The 20497-nt window shown below is 37.7% G+C and overlaps 1 protein-coding gene across 4 annotated transcripts in view; it reads left to right on the top strand.

Annotated features, from left to right (window-relative positions):
* Nucleotides 1–20497, top strand: part of USH2A (usherin) — a 372149-nt gene that overhangs the window by 135930 nt on the left and 215722 nt on the right. For all 4 annotated transcript variants that reach the window (XR_009747198.1, XM_061475268.1, XM_061475270.1 and 1 more), the window contains exons 24-30: nt 301–402; nt 1885–2073; nt 2557–2687; nt 9246–9519; nt 12478–12681; nt 12824–12904; nt 15165–15350. Coding sequence is in view for 3 of the 4 variants with exons in the window: in XM_061475268.1 (XP_061331252.1) it covers nt 301–402; nt 1885–2073; nt 2557–2687; nt 9246–9519; nt 12478–12681; nt 12824–12904; nt 15165–15350 (1167 nt within the window). In the remaining variant the exon portion in view is untranslated. The remainder of the gene's footprint in view (nt 1–300; nt 403–1884; nt 2074–2556; nt 2688–9245; nt 9520–12477; nt 12682–12823; nt 12905–15164; nt 15351–20497) is intronic.

Raw genomic sequence — 20497 nt, 5'->3', positions numbered from 1 at the left:
ACATACAGCAAAAAATTCATTCACTATTTCTTAACAAAATTACTATTGTTTTGTGTGTGCACCTGAGGTATCTATCTGATGTGAATCTTTGATAATTTAATAGTAAGTAGGAGGATTTTGCCTTTTTGTGCTTTTAGATCTGTGATTTTGTTAACATGATTTTGTAAAACAGGGCTATAAATATTCCTGGATATGTATGGGAAAGTATTAGAATATTAGTCTCTTATCAAATATCAGTATTGTGATACTGAGTTGAAAATCATTTGAAAGCACTCAAGAATAATGACCTGTTTTTTTCAGGTTTTTCCTTAGCAACTAGTGGCAGCACCATGATTGGAGAGAACACAGGAGTTTTTGTTGGAGGACTTCCACAGGGTTATACTATTGTGAGAAAAGATGTAGGTGAGTATGGTTGTGGTATAACAAATCCTACACAGTGGCACTGACTTAGCTGCTTTTCCAGCGCTGTAGGCTGTATCAACATTGTGTCAGAAACATGAGGACGGTAATTAATTTGCATAATTATTTACATAATTGTTTTAATCAAAAATATGTCTGTACAGTTTCTTGAATTTTATCTTTTGGGATATCTTTATAGCTGATTTCATTATCAATAAAGAAGTACATGAGGTCCATGTCCATTTTAATGAATTTTATATACAGAACTGGTGTGCGTGTGAAACTTATGGGTATGTTTTACATTCTAGGTTCCCAAATTCTTTTTAGAAATACATGTACAAATCGGTTTTATTAGCTTAAGCACAGGGTTATACATCCCACCATCCCATCTAGATGCCAGGATGGATTTTTTGGTTTGAGTTTGAATCCTTCAGGGATTATTGCATTGAAATCAGTGGTGTATGAATACATTTGTATTCTACAGCTGTATTCATGAGCTGGATTATAGCTGGCTTTGAGAAGAATCAATAAACATATGTTCTCATATATAAACTTGGTGTATGTGCCAAGTGTATATTCTACCAGCAGATAGCACAGAGGTGACTGCATACAAAACCAGTATACAATCAGCTGTTCTTACTTGATTCATATGCAGGTCTTCATTTTTGTTTTTTGGATTTGAGTTTCTTTTTACATAATTAACTAAAAGCCAAATTGTTTATTAAGTTTGTGTTCCCGTCACTGATAAAGACATGAAATCTAGCTGATGACTTGATGTGAGGTACACAGAGAGTTCAACTCTCTCTTTCCTTCTTTATGTGACCTTACTAAAACCAAAAATACATGTATGTCTTCTTCTAAAACTTTGGTTCATAAAGTAATCCAGGATGCCTCCCTCAAAAAACAGCTACATAATCAAAATGAGATTGACTAAAAATACCATTTAAGAGAAGGCCATCTATAAAAGCTGCTTCATATTTTTGTCCTCATTAAAGAAAAAGTTAGCAGCCATAAATCACTGTTATTTTTATCCAAACAAGGAAAGAAAAACTTCCTGAGGAAGCTTCTAAACTTCTTGAGGAAGCTTCTGCTTTAGCTTTTGTACTTTAGCTTTAGCACTGTTTCTTTCTATACAGAAGATGCATGCCTTTCTTCAGAATTATGGTTTTGTTTAAAGAGGGTAAATCTGCAAACTTGATTTGGAATTTTCATGGAGTAGATTTACGCAGTTGATTTGTAAAGTATCTGTATGCAAAGTCTCACAAAGTTTAATCTTTTCCAGCTACATAGGAGTAGCTGCTGTCTTTAGTGACTAGACCCATCCAGAAGTCTGGAGTTAGCTTGGAGACCAGCTTTATGAAGTCATTGATGGCTCTTTATCAATGCACACATGGGCATATATGATAGGGTGAGGATGTATAAAGCATACAATTTAATCCCTGTGTTTAGTTGCAGGCTTAAACCGATTATTTTCCTTTTTTGCAGGGATGAAAATGATAGTCCAGAAAGGATTTGTGGGGTGTCTCAGTGACATATACTTGAAAAAAGTGCACACTCCCTATGAAAACTGGGAATCTTTGAACTGGGAGGATGCTGAAGAGCAGAACAATGTTTGTCATATTTGGGAAGGATGCCCCGTCGTTCTCTTAGAAGGAGCACATTTTCTCGGCAAAGGTAGTTTGCTGTACTGCTGCACTAACCAAGTATGGTTTTGAGGTATAAAAGATGATCATATCAAAAGTGTTGCAGTGATCTGCTTTTCAAAACAGTTTTAGTTATATAGGATTATTTTTGAATGCTTTAAAATTTGGCTTCTGGGTTTAGCAAAGGCTACCACAAGAAAGAGGAATTGAAATCACAAATAGGTGCTGTAATGAAGATTTGATATGCATGTAAAAGGTAAATTTTCACTTTTGAAGAGGGCCTAAAAAAATGCCAGGTAGCAAAATGTGGGACATTGCACCAGTTGTTTGTTGCAATATGTTATGGATAACTGTCCTTTACAAAACTGGGTGATAAAGTTGTAAACTTTAATCTTGAAACCTGAATTCTTTATGTCAAAGTAGAAAATAGCACCTAGACTTTTGCTTTTGGTTTCTTGAACCTATTTATTTTATGTATTTGATTAACGTAGGCATGTGTTCACTTTCTTTCAAGGGTTCCTGGAACTGCATTCAGGTGTTTTCAGTGGTGGACTGGAATTTGAGATCTCATTCAAATTTAGAACAGATCAACTGAATGGATTGCTTCTGTTTGTTTACAATAAAGATGGCCCAGATTATCTTGCAGTAAGTTCAGAAATACAAATATACTATATTCAGGTATGACTTGTGAGTGTTGACCATTGAGATGAACAGGAATAGTTTAGGTTAGATAAAAGGAAAAAGTTCTTTACTGTGAGGGTGATGTGAGGTGCTGAAATGGGTTGCCCGAGGAAGTTGTGAATGCTCCGTCCCTGGCAATGTTCAAGGCCAGGTTGAATGGAGTCTTCAGAGACATGGTTTAATGCGAGTTGTCCCTGCCCATGACAGGGGGGTTGAAACTAGTTTCCAACTCTAACTATTCTATGATTCTATGTCCAGCATGTAAAGAAATTTCAAACAATAAGTTATTTTTGTGTTTTACTTGTTTTGGAATGCTGTGCACAGCAAAGTGTAAAGGGAGCAAAAAGACTCCAACAAATGCTCAGAATAAATTACCTGTGTTATTTATAACTAAGAAAGATACCAGTATATGAAGAGCAGAATTATTCTCTTTATTTATTCTCAATTATTCTCTTGCTGCATTATAAGGGATTAGAAAAAAAAACAAACAAAAATATGTATTAAAAGGTTTCACTTCATTCCTGGGAAAGTATAGAATTACCCAATTTCCCAGTTTTCATACTAGAACAAAATCAATTAAATTGTGGATCAAAAAGTTAATGACAGAAATTGTCTGGTATCCAGAAATTGTTTGGTATCCTAATAAATCTTTCTCTTTAAGTATATGTATTTTTTATAATTGATAGGTTTTCTTTATTTTGATTTGAAACATATAGAGAGAAATTAGTGGTCCAACTTAATCCCACTTCATCCCTATCACTAGAGAGAAAGCTGTAGAGGTATTAGGCAAAGTTGTAAGATAATGCCAATGAACATTTTTTTTTATTTCTGTTGAATAAGACTGGTTTATGCTCAGAAGTACTCGTGCTTTCATCTTTTCCATGATTTTGTTTAAGTTTGAATGTGTTTGTTGCAGTTTTTCAAATGTTTCTGTTAGTTAAATGGCTCTGGATTTTCATCTTTTTCTTCTCCCAAGAGAAGAAAATGAATATAATTAAACTGTGGTCACCATTGCATAGTGCAACTTGGAACTACCTAGTGGGTATTACAGAGGATTACGTTGAAAGTAATATCTCTTTTCAGTTGGTCCAAGAAGCAATCATTTGCATTCAGATTTCTGAGGGTATTACTCTTTTTGCCCCACTCTGCCCTTTCTGGTTGTTTATTGAATTTCATTTATTTAGTTATTATTATGCAGCTGTTTTGCTAATGGCAGTCATGTTTTATTGCATGGCATTATATCTAATGTGCCTTTTCTTTTAAACTTCTGATCTAAAATGTATAAATATATTTTTCTCCTCTTCAAGTCAACTATAACTTATTCTACCTTTACTTTTTTTGTACTGACTTCTCCAACAGTTTCTTTTTTCTTGGGTTTTGTGTTCTGCTAGACCTGATTGCCCCATTTTTTGAAGCAGCCTTAGTTAAAAATTATAATGAGTTCCAATAGCAAGTCTTGCGAATTACATGTTATCACTTTAGTTTTGCCATCAAGTAATGACCAAGGTCATAAAATAATAGCAAAAGATGCTATGCCTACACTACTGTCCCATCCTACAAAGACTTCTGTGAGTGTAATTCACAGTACAGGGGCAGTATTTATGTGAACCATATTCACAGGGACAAACATGGGGTTTGGGTTCTTCTGGAGATTCTTGCTGTGTGTAATCCTTTTTTCCTTTTTCTTGCTCGATGAAAGACTAACAGAAATAGAAGAAAATAGCTTCTTGATTATGAAGGATAAAGGGGACTCACTAAATCAAAAGAGGAGTCAAAACTATGAAGTAGTTAGACAAAACACTTTCCATCTCTACTCATGCTTCCAGATTTTTGGCAGTTTTATATTTAGGTTATTCTTTTAGCACTGAAAACTGTGATTAGATAATTTTCTTAGCATTTGTCCGAAGTCAAGTAAAACTTTCTTTAATCTCACTTTACTCCTGACCTCAACATCTCCAAAGCCTTAAGATGAGGAATTCTAGAGACAATGAGTATATGCATGTTTTTCCAACCCTTGCAGCTTTGTGCTCTGCAAATACATAATGATGACTGAAGGTTTTACCATACACTTGAGCTCACAAAAAAAGGTTAATAGAAAGTGAAAATGAGGTGTGTAGCATGTTGCGCATGAGCTACAATGTCTTTGTTAGGAGCCTTTGTCAGGAGACATTAGAAGCTATACCACCTATCCTGAGTGCCAGTGTAACGTGGTATTCCCTGATCCTGCCCTTTGCATAGGTCGCAGCTCTCTTATTAGCTTTATAGTTTTGGAATGACTGTAGCTAGGCAAATGGCTGGTCTGCTACCAAAGAGCAAAAGACTCTTATCTTGCCTTCTGTGCAAGACAAAAATTAGTCCTAAAAAGCTGATGTGTGTAAAGTTCACTTCTTCTGTGACTTCCATGCCCTGACAATAACTCAAGCCAGAGAATTCAAACTGATTCTTTTTGCATCCAGGAACAATAATTATAAGCAAGCTGTGACCAGATAAGCTAGTTGGAATCACTAGCTCTCACTCTGACATGTGTTTCCTCATGACCTTATGTGATTGAAAGAGGGTAATGTGACTGCTGATAGAGTTTACATTACTGATTTTGATGCTGACCACTTCAACAGCAATGAAAGCCTAAGCACTGCTAATCTCATGTGACAGTGGCAGCAGGTCCCAAGACATGGTAACTTCTACAAAGCTACACAGTAAGAAAAGAGTCCTGCAGGAACCTTTTCAAAGGAATTACACTTTAGAATAGCTGTAGGAAGCAGCTTGACTAGTGCCCAAGGTCAAAGTGTTGCCTGTGGTGGAAATAAGGAGGGGTGTGAAATAAGTGTTTTGGGAACTCAAAGTGGAAATCTTTTTATTAGCAAAGGTGTGGCATACTCATGTGAGACTTGTGAAGGTGATATTCCTGTTAGTCACCAGTGATTTCTTTCTGGTGTCAGGAAGAAATTCCCATTTCCTGTCCATTATCGTAACTGATTCGAAGGAGGCTATTGGGGGGTTTGTGTTCAGGCCACTGACCTGTGGCTAGCACGTCTGAACTTGGCTAGTACCAGTACACAACATCTTGCCTTTGTCATTTCAAGGGTGCATTGCTGACCAGTCTTCAATTTGTAATCTGTCTTGACTCTCAGTCCTTTTTCTTCAAAGCTGCTTTCTATGTCTAGAATACCAGTGGCAGCCCCTTTGTTATCGACATCAAACATGCTGAGAATGCACCCTATCCTAATGCCCAGGTAATTAATAAAATCTTTAATCAGAATCAATCTCTATGTCAATCTCAGAATGATGCCACAAGCTTCCAGTGGGCCTCTAGAAGCTGTTCTTGCCCCTCATGTCTTCCAGATTCAGGCTAAGCTTTGGCTTTCCTAATTCCAACCTTACATGCTTAGGTATATGAAAATATGAATTGAGTGCATAGATATCAGTATTAATAAAATTTTGCAGCAGTGTTTAATATTTGTACCCCAAATTCTGAAAAGCAAATATGCTTTTAAGCATTAAACTGAGAGCCTGCGCAGGTTTAGAGCTGCGATAGACCTCTCTTGTTCTGTTGAGAGATGGTTAACTCAGAAGGGAAATATAACCCCCATTTTCAAGAAGGGGAAAATGGATGACCCGGGGAATTACAGACCAGTCAGTTTTACCCCTGTGCCTGGCAAAATCTTGGAGCAGATTCTCCTGAAAGGCATGCTAAGGCACATGAAAATCAAGGTGCTTGGTGACAGCCAGCATGGCTTCACTAAGGGGAAATCCTGCCTGACCAATTTGGTGGCCTTCTATGATGGGGCTACAGAACTGATGGGCAAGGGCAGAGCAGTTGATGTCATCTACCTGGACTTGTGCAAAGCGTTCAGCACTGTCCCACACAACATCCTTGTCTCTAAATTGGAGAGACATCAATTTGATGGATGGACCACTCGGTGGATAAAGAACTGGCTGGATGGCCGACACAAAAAGTTGTGGTCAATGGCTCAATGTCCAGCTGGAGACCAGTAATGAGTGGTGTCCCTCAGGGATCGGTGCTGGGACTGGTCTTGTTTAACGTCTTTGTCTCTGACATGGACAGTGGGATTGAGTGCGCCCTCAGCAAGTTTGCTGATGACACCAAGCTGTGTGGTTTGGTTGATACGCTGGAGGGAAAGAATGACATCCAGAGGGACCTTGACACACTTGTGAAGTGGGCTGATGCCAGCCTTATGAGGTTTAACCATGCCAAGTGCAAGGTCCTACAGCTGGGTTGGAGCAATCCCAGGCACATCTACAGGTTGGGCAGAGAAGAGATTCAGAGCAGCCCTGCGGAGAAGGACTTGGGGGTGCTGGTCGATGAGAAAATGAGCCGGCTGCAGTGTGCGCTTGCAGCCCAGAAAGCCAACCGTATCCTGGGCTGCATCTAAAGGAGTGTGACCAGCAGGTCGAAGGAGGTGATCCTGCCCCTCTACTCTGCTCTTGTGAGACCTCACCTGGAGTATTGTTCTGGTGTCCTCAACATAAAAAGGCCATGGAACTGTTGGAACAAGTCCAGAGGAGGGCTAGGAGGATGATGAGGGTCTTGGAGCACCTCCCATATGAAGATAGGCTGAGAAAGTTGGGGCTGTTCAGCCTGGAGAAGAGAAGGTTGTGTGGAGACCTCATAGCAGCCTTCCAGCATCTGAAGGGGGACTATAGGGATGTTGGGGAGGGACTCTTCATTAGGGACTGTAGTGATAGGACAAGGGGTAATGGGTTAAAACTTAAGCAGGGGAAGTTTAAATTGGATATAAGGAGGAAATTCTTTCCTGTGAGGGTGGTGAGGCACTGGAATGGGCTGCCCAGGGAGGTTGTGAATGCTCCATTCCTGGCAGTGTTCAAGACCAGGTTGAACAAGGCCTTGGGTGATATGGTTTAGTATGAGGTGTCCCTGCCTCATGGCAGGGGGGTTGGAACTTGATGATCTTAAGGTCCTTTCCAACCCTAACTATTCTATGATTCTGTGTCTGGCAGAATAAGATAATCTTCACACATTTTTTATTTAAAATAATAATATATTTTCCAAGATTAAAAATGTTATCCAAGGCAAACAATTTATCTGTTGTTTTTCTGAAGTATGCTCAATACCAGGAAGAATCCTAGATCTATGCAGGATTTTGTTTTTTTCTTTTTAACTTCACCATGCAGAGCAGTTAAAACATTGGTCCACTATCTTTAGCTGCACTTGGCCATTCTAAATGTCAGTCCATGTCAACACAAAAAGCACGAGCATCATTCACTGCCTGCTTTAAGACTATGCCAAGATGAGTAAATTGCAAGAAGGATGTGCTGAGTAGTGACCCTCTGTTAAACACCCTGCCCTCTCTCCAGCTTCCAGGTCTGGCAGACTTGCTGGCATATTACTGTAGTCACGCTGCTGAAATGCTTCCTTCACACCAGCACAGTGTGCTTCGTATTAATTCTCATCAGGGAAGAAAAACAGTCCAATGGACTGCTTTGTCAAGCTATACTCATCAGCACTGATGCCATATCGGTCCCTTCACTTGTATTATATAGTCCTTGGCTATGAAGAGCTCTGAACTCATGGAAATAGGAAATGTTGTGGTCCAAAAGAAACAAATAAACAAAATCCCTCTGTCTTGTGAGCTATCAGCCAGTGCGCCCTCTGAAGTAGGACCTGTATTGCCACTGGCACCTCAAGTACTGAGGTCATTCTTTAGATGGGGTCTCTGTTAAAAAAATATTGCAATATTAATATTAATAGTAACCTAACTATGTCAGTTTGTCAATACTGGTGATAAGCATTTATATTAAATCTGTAATTTTATAATAAGATTTTGGCATGGGAACAGTAATGCTTTTTTCTGTGAATGTATCTGTATTTTTCAAAACCCAGTTCATCACTTAAGTATACAGTCCTCTATACATGCCAATTTACAGTCTCAGCCTACTTGTATTCCATTCAGTCAGGATAAAGAGTCTTGCAGTAAAGCTTTGGAGACTTCTGCAGTGAAAAATTTAAGTAAAATGTATTTCTATTAGAGAATTAGAACATTAATCTCAAAGAGCGCACACAAAAGCAATTATTTTCTTACCAGATTTAGAAGAAGAAGGATGTATGGATGTAAGAATCAGTGTATTCTGGAAACTTTTGAAATTGAGTTTACCAGCCAATTAAAAAGACCTTAATCAGGTCTGACATTTCATCTCCTTATTATCTTGTTGCATTCTTCTAAAAAATAAATTGACAGATAAAATACTGTTTTCTCATTCTCTAAAAAGCAAAGCAATCCTGGTTGATTGTCTTTTCTTTTTACTTAGTGCCATACTTGAGAAAGAACATATATTCCTACTTTCTGAATTAATCGATACACGATATTAAGCATCTTTTGTGTAAACAATTTTATGGTGATTTATGCTATCCAGAGCTTAAAAAATTGTTGTTCATTGATTTTGTTTATTGACTGCCTTTCTTTCTTTTTAAATAGCTCTATCTGTTGTTGCTGTGTATGTGATGTCTCCTTAAAAATCTTTTTTCTGTTTTAAAATGCACAGATCGAACTGAAAAGTGGAATGTTAAACATCTTTTTAAAAACTGGCATTGTCTTTACACAAGTGGATCTCTGGTTAGGACTGTCTTACTGTGATGGGAAATGGAACAAAGTCACTGTGAGCAAGGAGGGCTCTGTAGTTTCAGCAAGTGTGAATGAACTGAGAGAGCAGATGCTTGAACCCCATGTTCAGGAGCTGAATGTAAACTCACCTGTCTATGTAGGAGGAATCCCACCTGAGATTCAGAATTTTTATAAGGAACTGGCATTAGAACAAGGTAAGATTCTAAGAAGAATGTGTGTTTCTCAAAGCCTGCTGTCACGCGCAAGGTAGACATTCTGCAGGTTACAGTGTAAATTCATGAATGTGTGACATGGATATTTCCTCCCACCCACTGCTGCTTTATCTACCAATTATTTCTACCCATCTAGCTTCACTTAGTCCTGATTCTTTTGTAATGCTATAAAAGATCTTCCAACCCAGTGATCTCTGAAGCAATCTAACTCAGGAGAGGAACTGATGAGTAGCAAATGGTAATCTGAGATGCCCAACCAGAAAGAAGGTCTCAAGTCTTCATCGGAGAAAACTAGTCCAGATAAACTTGTTTCATTTGATCAACTTGTGCCACTCATAGATCTGAAATAGAAAACCAATGGAAAACAGTAAACAGCTTAAATCACTCTAATGAGGCTGGATGCAGTGACATGGAACAATACATGATAGCTTATTAGTGCTTTTTAGGTAATACTGATTCTGGTCTAAAAAAAAATTAAATCAAGTGAGTATAAACCCTGGAATTTGGATTTTGGCTACGTTGGTGTTTTCCTTGTTATCAGGAGGACAGGAAACAGTCATGTTTTTAGCCATCACTGTGATCCTTCTGTTCTGCAACAGGTCAGATTTCTAGGGAAAAGAGAGAAGTATTAATTACAGCCTGACACTAATGGCCTCCAAAAAGGATACTGTATTAAATGTTGTAAAAAAACGTCTGTTACACTATCTGTTTAAAGTTTGGGTTTGTTTTTTCATTACTTATGAAACTATTCATCAGTTATGGCATTTTTTTCAGATATTTTGGGCAAATAAGTAGCAGTCAGAGAGAGATTAGTGGGGAATCTAGTAAGTGGCTTTGAATGCATGAACTCATATTGAATGCATGCATTCAAGTAAGCTCTGCAGGGCTGCATTGAAACCATGTGTTTTCCCAGCTATTCCATAGAATAGTTTGAATCAAATCCTGCACTGGCCTTCACAGACAGCTCAAAAAAAAAGTGTTTTAAGTATTTCTTCAGCTGCAGGTATCACATATATCATAATTTGCCTCCAGGTTCTGTGTGCATAATATTTATGGCCCAAAAGAGCTAGCCAGTCACACCCTGTCAGTGTTGCCCTGTAGCAGATGGTGTAGCCTCGTGAATGGATACGTTCACAACTCCTGCAGCAAAGAGATCTGTGAACAAAGAATCTAGGGCAAAATAACATCTAAAGTGAATGCCTGAAGTGCATATTTAGGCACATCAATAAACATTACTTTTTTTTCACCAAGCCTCCTAAGCACGCAACAAATAAGATGGTGGATGCAAATTTATAGCAGAGCATCTGAAGATAAAAACATTCCTGTTTGTTCCTAAATACAGATTTAGATGAGCAAGATCAGGCATTACATCTTTGGAACATACTTTTATTTAGGACTACAATGATGTAATTGTATGCTAACAGAATATAGAGACCTTTCCAGCTTAATAAATAATTATAAAAGGTTTTCTCAATGGTTGCTTGGTAGTTAATTTTGAATAAAGGAATATTGTTTTGCTCACAGCAAATAAGGGATAAATATCCTTCTCCTACCACCCCATCACTTGGCTGGCATCAGTCAGAAATCTTCAAATAGTGATAAACGCAGCTAAAAAGATAGATAGCAAAATTAATGTATTAAAATAGATTGTACACCACGCATCTCATAGTAGATTAGACAACTGCTCATTTTGTCAAATGATTAAGTTGCCTGTACATATTGGGATTAGTTCTGCTACAGACTGCCTAAGAAGCTGAGCAGATTGCTGTCGAGTAGGAGTTGAGTTTAAATTAGGATATATTCATTTTAAGGCGCAGTTTGTGTAAATCCCTAGTGTTATGGAGAGAGAGGATGATTGAAAATGGGTGTCCACCTTCAATGCCCTTTTTACATGAACTGTGTATGGATATTGTCAGATCAGGAGAAGTAAAAATACTACTCTGATCTGCCATCTTGTAGTAGTAAAGGTAGTAAAAAATACAGAAGATTAATATGGTGCTTTCACAAAGGAAGAAATGAGCACTGATCTGTGAGAGGCTGATTTGTAATTTGCAAAGTTAATTCTTCCATGAGTTGAAATCTTCAATTTGGTTACTGTTCACTTTTTTTTATGCTGAACACCAAGCACTGTACTCAGATTTGCGAACTATTTTGTATCAATTTATTAATTCTTTTGTAAATTAAGTCATAGAGCTATATAGACATTTTAACAACTGCACGCTGTTTTTTATGGTGGTGTTTTTACTACAAATAACTAATTTAACATGTGTTTAATCCCACATGTCCTTGGTCATCGTGCTTGTAGTAAACATGGGTAAAAGCCCTTCCCAAATCTTCACTCGTGAGGCCAAGCCATCAATGTTGATGGGAATGCTACACTCACAGAGAAGAATATATACTGTATTTATATATAGAAAGAAATATAAAATGAAGTTACTTTTTCTTGAAAATGAATAGTTTGAGGTTATGTTTCAGGAGTATATTTTTAAACAGCATACCAGTTATATCCCCATGCGGAAGATCTTCTGCGATGTCCTGAAGTTAATGACGTATTCAATCTAGATATTCTTCTCAGTTTGTGGAAGCATGTACATTAGCAAAATATTAGCAAGCAGCAGAAAGCTGATTTTCAAATTCAGAATCACTTTTAAGGTAATAATTTTGAAAAGGGAAGTGACAGAAAGGAGAAAACTATTTTCTTGTGGGGTGGCAATGATAGTAATGGAAGTATAGTTCTGTAAGGTAGGAACACAACACTAGAATACCAGGGATTTTTACCAGCTTAGTATTGTGAAAGTGGGGACAGAATTTCATCTTGGAAGTCAACATATTCACATTACAGTCTTTAATGTTGAAAATACAGAATTTAAAGGAACAAAAGTGATTCCTAATTAATGATGGAAGCTCTTTATGTGTTACTAATCTCTTACTGTTTGCTAGGTTTCGGTGGTTGCATGAAGGATGTTAAATTTACACGAGGTGCTGTCGTTAACTTGGCATCTGTGTCCAGCAGTGCTGTCAGAGTCAATCTGGATGGATGCCTATCAACTGACAGTGCTGTTAACTGCAGGGGAAATGACTCCATCCTAGTATACCAAGGGAAAGAGCAGAGTATTTATGAGAGTGGTCTAAAGCCATTTACAGGTAACACATTGGTTCCTTGAATAAAATACATCATTTTTATTTCATTCTGTATTAATATATTACCATGTCCAATGTTTTTTTGTCTTTTTCTTTTTCCTTTTTTTCTTTATTCTCCTCTATACTTCTCTATATTTTTTTGAAGAATACCTTTATAGGGTGGTTGCCTCAAATGAAGGAGGAACATTACCTAGTGCATGGACCCGTGTTCGTACAAGGGAATCAGGTAAATATAATTTTAAGGCTTACTTATTCCCATTTTTCATTAGTTATCTAGTATCATGTTAGAGAAAATTCCACCACAACAATTTTGGGTAAGTTGCATAGTGTTTCTGAAGGAGCAAAACTGCTTAATGCTTTAATAGGCACCAGATTACTATCTTCAGCTATAAAATGTTCAGGCAAGTATTTTCCACACAGAATTCAAGGTCTTTTCCAAGTATATGTTAGATTATATAATTATGTGAGAGCAAAGAATATGAAAGGATTGAACTACATTAACTGAGAACAGCCATGCACATATGTCTGTCTGTTCACATGTGCACATACAACCTTATGGTACACGAGTCTGCAGGAGTAAGTAAATCTGTGTTTTCCTATGTATAATTAGCGATACAAAATCAAATGTAGAGAAGAGAGATACTGCAGTAGCAGGCACAAGCTGTGGAAGATAAGAGGCCATGTAGTTGCTAGGGAGAAGAGGATCTTGTGAAAGCTTTTCATTACATTACCTGCACATAGGTGTGCTGCTCAGTGCTTATGAATGAGGATTCTTTTAACGCAATCTGTTCCATAGATTGTGTGTGAAAATGTGGCAACATGTACTACAAAAGCAGCATGTGACTTCTGGACAAAGTTTCAGAATAAGAACATGATACCTGCTGAGCCTTAAATATATTTTATGAAGAAAATTTCAAAGACCTTTCCTCTTCTGTTCAGTGTTTTTGTAAACCTTGTTGAGCCAACAAGTTTTAGCAGATTTACAGTTCTGCATATTTTATTTAACCAACTTTCCCTTTCCTGTAAAGTGAAGCCTAATTTCATTCCATCAATGCAGAGAATTCTTATGATGCAGGATATTCAATGGATGATCTTGAAAAATGGTACAATACCTGCATAAATATTGGACTTGCAAATGCATTCTTATGCAACTTACTGCCATTATTTTGTGTAGCATCCAGAAGAGAGAAAAAAGTCATGCGTATTTTCATATCAACTATTTGACAACTGTAAGGTTTACCATAAATCTATGTTTGCAAGCTGACCACAGCACTGAGCAGTCCATGTTCCCTGAGGTTGGAGAATAATTACGCTATTTAATTATTTTTGAGTTGGTTTTGTTATGTCCCTTATGAGAAGACCATCTGCTATACAGTACCTTACTTTGCTCTGTGATGCACTTTGGAACTAATAAAATCAATATACTACTGAAGCATTCCTGGAGTGTCACATTCTTACTTTACACAAAAATAGCAATTTACAGGTATTTTTGTACTTTCCATTCTGTTACCCTTATAAGAAACAAGACTGTATTCATATTTAATGAAGCTAAACAATAAAAGTACTAAAAAAAAGAGGTTATTGAGAAAAGCAAATGATCAGCAGCAGGGCTAGGGAGACCACATGCATTTACAGCAAACCCATCACCTGTAGGGTTCCTTGGGCCTTTCCTCTGCACCCCTTGTGCATCATCTGTGATGAAGTTGTTACTGGCCAGGCCTTTACTTGGTTTAGTAATATCTAATAAATAGTTAAAGGTTATTGGAAGTTAGATGACTTTTTTGCTTGTTTGGGGCTTTTTTTATTGGCAACTGTATGCACATATGGCAGGGGGTTGGAACTAGATGATCTTAAGGTCCTTTCCAACCCTAACTGTTCTATGATTCTATGAGCTTGGCTTTCCAGTTCTTTTAAGTATCTTCATTTTTCTTCTTTTCTCTTTTTCTTTTTAATAAATACAAATTCCTGCTTTACTCTGACACAATTGGGAGTATGAAAAGAAATGGAAAATCTTACATTTTTTTAAGTACTTTTGTAAATGAGAATGCACATCTGTATAAATGATTCTTAGTTGTGGCATTCTGTGGCTTAGATAGCCAACAAGTAACTCAAACCTTTCTCTCTTGCAGTAGTCTTGCTTCATTCAGTTGTATGATTATAATGCCTGAACTTGTTAGCTACATACAGTTCACCTCCTCTCTTTGTGAGTGATGCTTAAATTTGTTTGATACATTAAATGTTTTTGGAAAATTGCAACAAGAGAAGTAGGAACGTTATGTAGATGGAGTTTTGATGGTTTTGAAATATAGCTTAAACTCAAGATGTGCAGTCATATTAAATCAATGCTGAAAAGTTACAACTCTAATAAATTGTATTTATGCTAATGGTTGAGTCTGATTTACTGCAGCCATTAAAAGTGAAGAATAGGGGCAATAGTCTCCTTAGAACTGCCTTTTTTCTGTATTTTCTATTTTATCCTTCTGCAGTTCCACAAAATGTGCCAAGTCCCTCAAGAGTTCACAGTATAAATGGTTACAGCATTGAGGTCACCTGGGACAAACCGGCTGGGGTCATAGGTGTAATTGAGAAGTACATTTTGAAAGCATACGAAGAAGATGGTCCCAGTGTACCCATCACTAGTGCTGAGCTTGCTGACACTAGTATGCTCACAGGTAAATGTTAACTGCCATATTTTAGACACATCTAGTAATACAGGATGCTTATATCTCCTTTTGTTGAGCTGTAAATTATTACTTCTATGGTTTTGTGTATGCACAGTATAGGTAACATATGGAAGAGTACTGTTTGTCTCAGCATCCACATACATAGCAGTGCACTGTCTTTAAAGAATAATAAAGGTTAAGATACAACAGAAATAGTAAAAAGCAATTTTACTGGAGGTATGCCTTCCTAACCTATTGGGGGAAATGCTTTCCTGTTTATTTTGATTTTTTTTCTTCCTTCTTGTTACGTAAATTCACACACATAAATTCACAAATTACCAGTTCACCTGAATTAACTCTAAACGTGGGTCCCAAACTATTTGCCCTGATGCGTGAAAGCACTTGCCTGATTGTGATCATGTTAACCTAACTGATTTCAGTTGGATCTAGCATGCATTTATGCTTTGGTTAATACCACTGGGAGGTGGGTTATTACAGAATGGGTTTATGGTCACTGTTGAGCTGTGGGTTGTAAGCTATAGGAACTGTTGAACACAAGATGTTTCCTGGGGTCTAGTTTTCCTTACTCCTAGGGGGCAGATGTTTTTAGGAAGAAATGCTGGACTCTTTGATATGTAGAGAGCATTTTGTGACCTCGCTTCCTGTCAGCGTAAGGTGGATCTGGCTTTCTGCTCTCTATTAACAGACTGCATTTGCTGGCTGCTACAAGTTTGCCTGGGAAGGAAACACATTACAGACAACAGTCTGTATTATGTTATATGATGACTGAGTGGGCAATAGTACAAAATTTTTCTTTCTTTGGAACAGACTGTGACCAGTAGATTTGTTTATATGCTATCTTAAATTAATTGTGTCATTCTTGACAATTTAAAAATTGCTAACAACATAATGCTCAAAGATGATGCTTTGGTTTGGCTGGACAATGGAACAATCTTAGAAAGTGTCTTAACCCTCAGGCAAGATATTATTGCTGCTTTCCTGAAGCCCAAGTAATATGTACTCAGTTTTTGTTATGTAAGTTTATATGTTTTGTGTTGGTTTTCTGTCATAATATATGTATAAACTTTCACGAGCAAAATGCATGTGCTCTGTTTTCTTCATTTAGAAATCTGTAGACTGTAATGTGCCTACAATAAGAAAAGTGCACAGACTTTCTATTCTTACTGTGATTTCTTTGATGAACTTGTTGATTTGAATACTCTTTGTCTATTCTGTAAAGCAATACAAATTGTCTTAGTAGAAATTAAAGACCAAGCATATAGATTAGGTAGCTTTTTAACAGATGATGGTCAGAACCAACCTTTTGTTTAACTTTGGTGGTATTGTGCCAAGATAGTGTGTGAGGGTTATGAAAAGGTCTATACTAGGCTCAACAGGTAAGAGGTTATCTGCATGGAGCTTTCAGGATGCAGAAGAATGTCAGATTCCCTGACAGGTAGCTGTTGAATACTGCAAAATAAAATTACCCTAAGAACTTAAGAATGGCTGTATTTAACCACTGACCTCTCCGGCAATGTCAGATTGTAGACACTTGGAAAGAAAATGTAAGAAATATGCTAAGCATAGACTGAGTCTTCTTGTTAATACAAATTCAACTGGGAGTTTGTGAAACTTCTGAGCTGAAAGTTGCATCTGGACCATCATGCTTAATGGTCTGTGGTAGAATTGTCTTTCTTTTATTTTTAATAAATTTATGCTTTTGGCTTCTGCAACTTGCTGTGTCAGTAAGTTTTACAATTCAGTTTTGTGTGTGTGGAAGCAGTGCTTCCTTTTGTTATTTATAACTGCTGCCCAACAGTTTGGTTATGTATTTTCCAGTTTTGGCATTGTAAGAAATATGTAATTTATGTCCTCATATTGAGATTAGAGCTGGGACAAGTGAGAAATCAAATCACTGCTTTTGAAATTATTTTGCCTTCATCCCACTGATTTCAGTGAAGCCTACACACATGGGGTAGCCTCTGGACATAGAGAAATGGTTGCCCACAGATGTGAGGCTGCCAGGTAAAGGTGTGTCTTTTGCTGCTGAATTATCTTTCCTTGTAAATCAAAAGCCAATATAAAGACAAAACCCCACCAAAAGATCTGTCTTTGCTTTGGGTTTGTTGAGAAAGTAAATTTTTCTTATTTTTCTCCCTAATTTGAAGGGAATTTCTTTAGAAATTCTTTTGTTTAATTCCATGAGAAGATACTGCAGTAACCCCAACAGCCAGGCTTGCTAATGCAACAGCAGAGGGGAAAGCACCATCGGCTGTCCTGTTTTTGTCAAATTCAGAAGAGCCTGTTGTGCCTTTGTCAGGAAGAAAACCTGAACTAAATATTAAAGGTAAAGTGGGTCTGTAAATAAGCATAATCTCACAGCCTCAAATGCCTATTTCTGACTCCTCAGAAACAAAAGTCCTTCAAAATATGACCCTTGTAGTCTTCAGAATGTCTTCTTTCACTTTCATCCAGAAAAGAATATTCAACAAATGTAAATCCTTAAAAATCCTTAAAATCATACTGGTGAGCCAGGAGTCTATTTCATGGGGTTCAGGATCTGTATTCTGGGATGAGAGTACAAAGAATATAAATCTTTGGGATCCAAGGAATACTGTGTTAGCCTGTCTTGCCTTCAGAGAAACATGTAATAACATTGATAGACTTTGAATATACCAGTTACACTCAGCAGAGCAATAAAAGAAGTACAGGGTCATCACATCAAATAATTTTTTTCCTAAAGGCTGGGCTGCTTTACTCTGCATTCCACTGCATTCCACATGCCATCAGAATTTGGAATAGAAATAAGAATCAGTATTTAAACAAATGAAAGGAACGTTAGAACACACTGTTTCAGTGCAGTTTGTGAGCAGCTTTTGCTTCTGCTTTCCTTTAGAATCCAGAATATCAGAAACTCACTGGGATTGGTAGGGTTAGAAGGGACCTCTTGAGATCATCTAGTCCATCTCCTTAGCTCAAGCAAGATCAGGTGGAGCAGGTTTCCCAGGACCATGTCCAGTTGAGTTTTGAGTATCTCCACAGACAGAGATATTCCTCTGTGGGATGGCTCATTTTATTGTGTTTATTGTGTTCTGGTGGAATTTCATGTATTTCAGTTTCTGCCTACTGAGTCTTGTTTTATCAGTAGAAGCTACTGAGAAGAGTCTATCTGCATCTTCTTTGTTCCCACCCATCAGGTACTTGTACAGATTGATAGATCACCCTGAGCCTTCTCTTTTCTGAGCTGATCAGTGCCAGCTTTCTCAGCCTCTCCTCATAAAATACATGCTCCAATCCCTTTATCATCTTAATGGTCCTTTTGCATTTTCCACAAAGTTGCAGAGGGTGCACATTTCCCCCATCATCAAGGTCATTAATGAAGACGTTGAACAGTTTTTGCCCTGGTATCAACCCCTGGGGTACATCACAGCTGTCTTGCCTCTAACTGGATTTTGTGCTACTAATCAGTATCCTCTGATGCTTCTCTTGTCAAGCTCATAAGAGAAAAACACTTTATAAATCAGAAAGAATTTCACTGTAGAATTCACGAGATCAACCAGCCTCTAAATTTTACCAATTCCTAATTATGAGCAGTGAAGAACACTTGTGGAACCTGTAAATTATATTTCAATAAGATATTCTGAAAAAGAATCCACATACATTTGGTATTCCTCTTATGGATTTTTCTTTCAGTTTTGTATGGGTTTTGCAGTGTGTCCTGCCTGTGTCATTGCTGCATTAGCCAAGTTGTGGCTGCACAAGCGATGATGAGAAAATTGTTGTCAGCATCTTCCCTTCTGAATGCCCACAGCCGCTGTTCCCTCCTTGCCTTGACACGTGTTTATAATTACTTTTCACCTTTTAGGCTTTTATGTTTGGCAGATGAATATCTCAGGCAAAGTTAATTTAATGTGGTTAATCAAAGCGGCTCGGCTGCGTCTCAGCTTTGAAAGCGCTCTAGTCTAGCTAGGGAGCCTCTCAGAAGTGGAAATGAGGCATCCTGCCAAGTGGCTGCCAGTCCCAGGCTTACCAGTGGGGCCATCGGGCCATGGGTTGCTTGAGCCAGGGAAGCAAGGCCGGGAAGGGTGAGCCTAAAATGAGAACCTGATGTCTGTGGTGGCCCTTGGAAAATGTTGTTTTCTTCAGGGTACTTTGCTCTACATGGGGCCTGTAAGCCATTTCCTGCCATGTGCCCATAGTGACATGGTTTAGTGGTAGACTTGGTAGGCCTGGGGTAAAGGTTGGATTTGATGATCATAAAGGTCTTTTCCAATCTAGTTGATTCTATGATTCTATGAAACTACTAATGAATTACTTGGATATTACTTTCATACACCTGAAACTACTTGAAAGCTCTTGGTTTGTGCAAATATTTTATGCTCAAAACACTCCTATGCTGCAGTTAAAAAGATTTTTATAAATTTGTAGAAAATAACTGCAAACCAACTAATGTAAATATATGTAGGGCCAGAGCACTAGGAGGGCTCCCAAATCCTTACTCAATTTGAGACAAATTTCTACTGTTCTAAATCTTTTCTTGTAGGTACAAAGAGTCACAGCATACTAACCAGGTCTGGCATAGAATCATAGAATGTTTGGGTTGAAAAAGACCTTAAGATCATCTAGTTCCAACCCCTGACATGGGAAGCGACACATTTACTCACAACTAAAATCTGACAAAATGTTTAGAGTAATAAAAGCTGAAACTTTGTATTGAAAATACGGTTTTCAAGAGTTGCTTCATCAGCTTGAACCACTCTTAAATACAAGAATGGTTGTCATTTTCGGGTAAGTTATTTCTCTATGTCATCATTTAGTAGAAATAACCTTTGGTCAGAAGCACAGATAAATGACAGAAAACACCTAAGTATTTCCCATAGCCAGAGAGTATATGTTTTACAGTGCCATGCCACTTTTTGAGAGACGTGGAGGCTGTATGCAGCCTTACCACGTGAAAGCATGTCAAGTACTGAGACCCATGTAATGATTAGGGTTGCTATGCTTGTTGACCTGTTTTCTCCCTTTGTATGTCTTGAGGAGATTTGGTCTCTTCATCTCTCTCATCCATTGGTATGCACATCTCTCTTGGTGGGAGGAGCTGAAGGAATATGCCAAAAGCTGCACCTCAGCTGTTATTGCAACATAGGGCAGCCAAT

The sequence above is a fragment of the Pezoporus flaviventris genome, unplaced genomic scaffold (assembly GCF_033815535.1).
Source record: "Pezoporus flaviventris isolate CSIRO_AGI_PZ_B2104156 unplaced genomic scaffold, CSIRO_AGI_Pfla_v1 ptg000083l, whole genome shotgun sequence".
NCBI classification, from domain to species: domain Eukaryota; kingdom Metazoa; phylum Chordata; class Aves; order Psittaciformes; family Psittacidae; genus Pezoporus; species Pezoporus flaviventris.
This window is presented reverse-complemented; position numbering and strand designations above follow the sequence as displayed.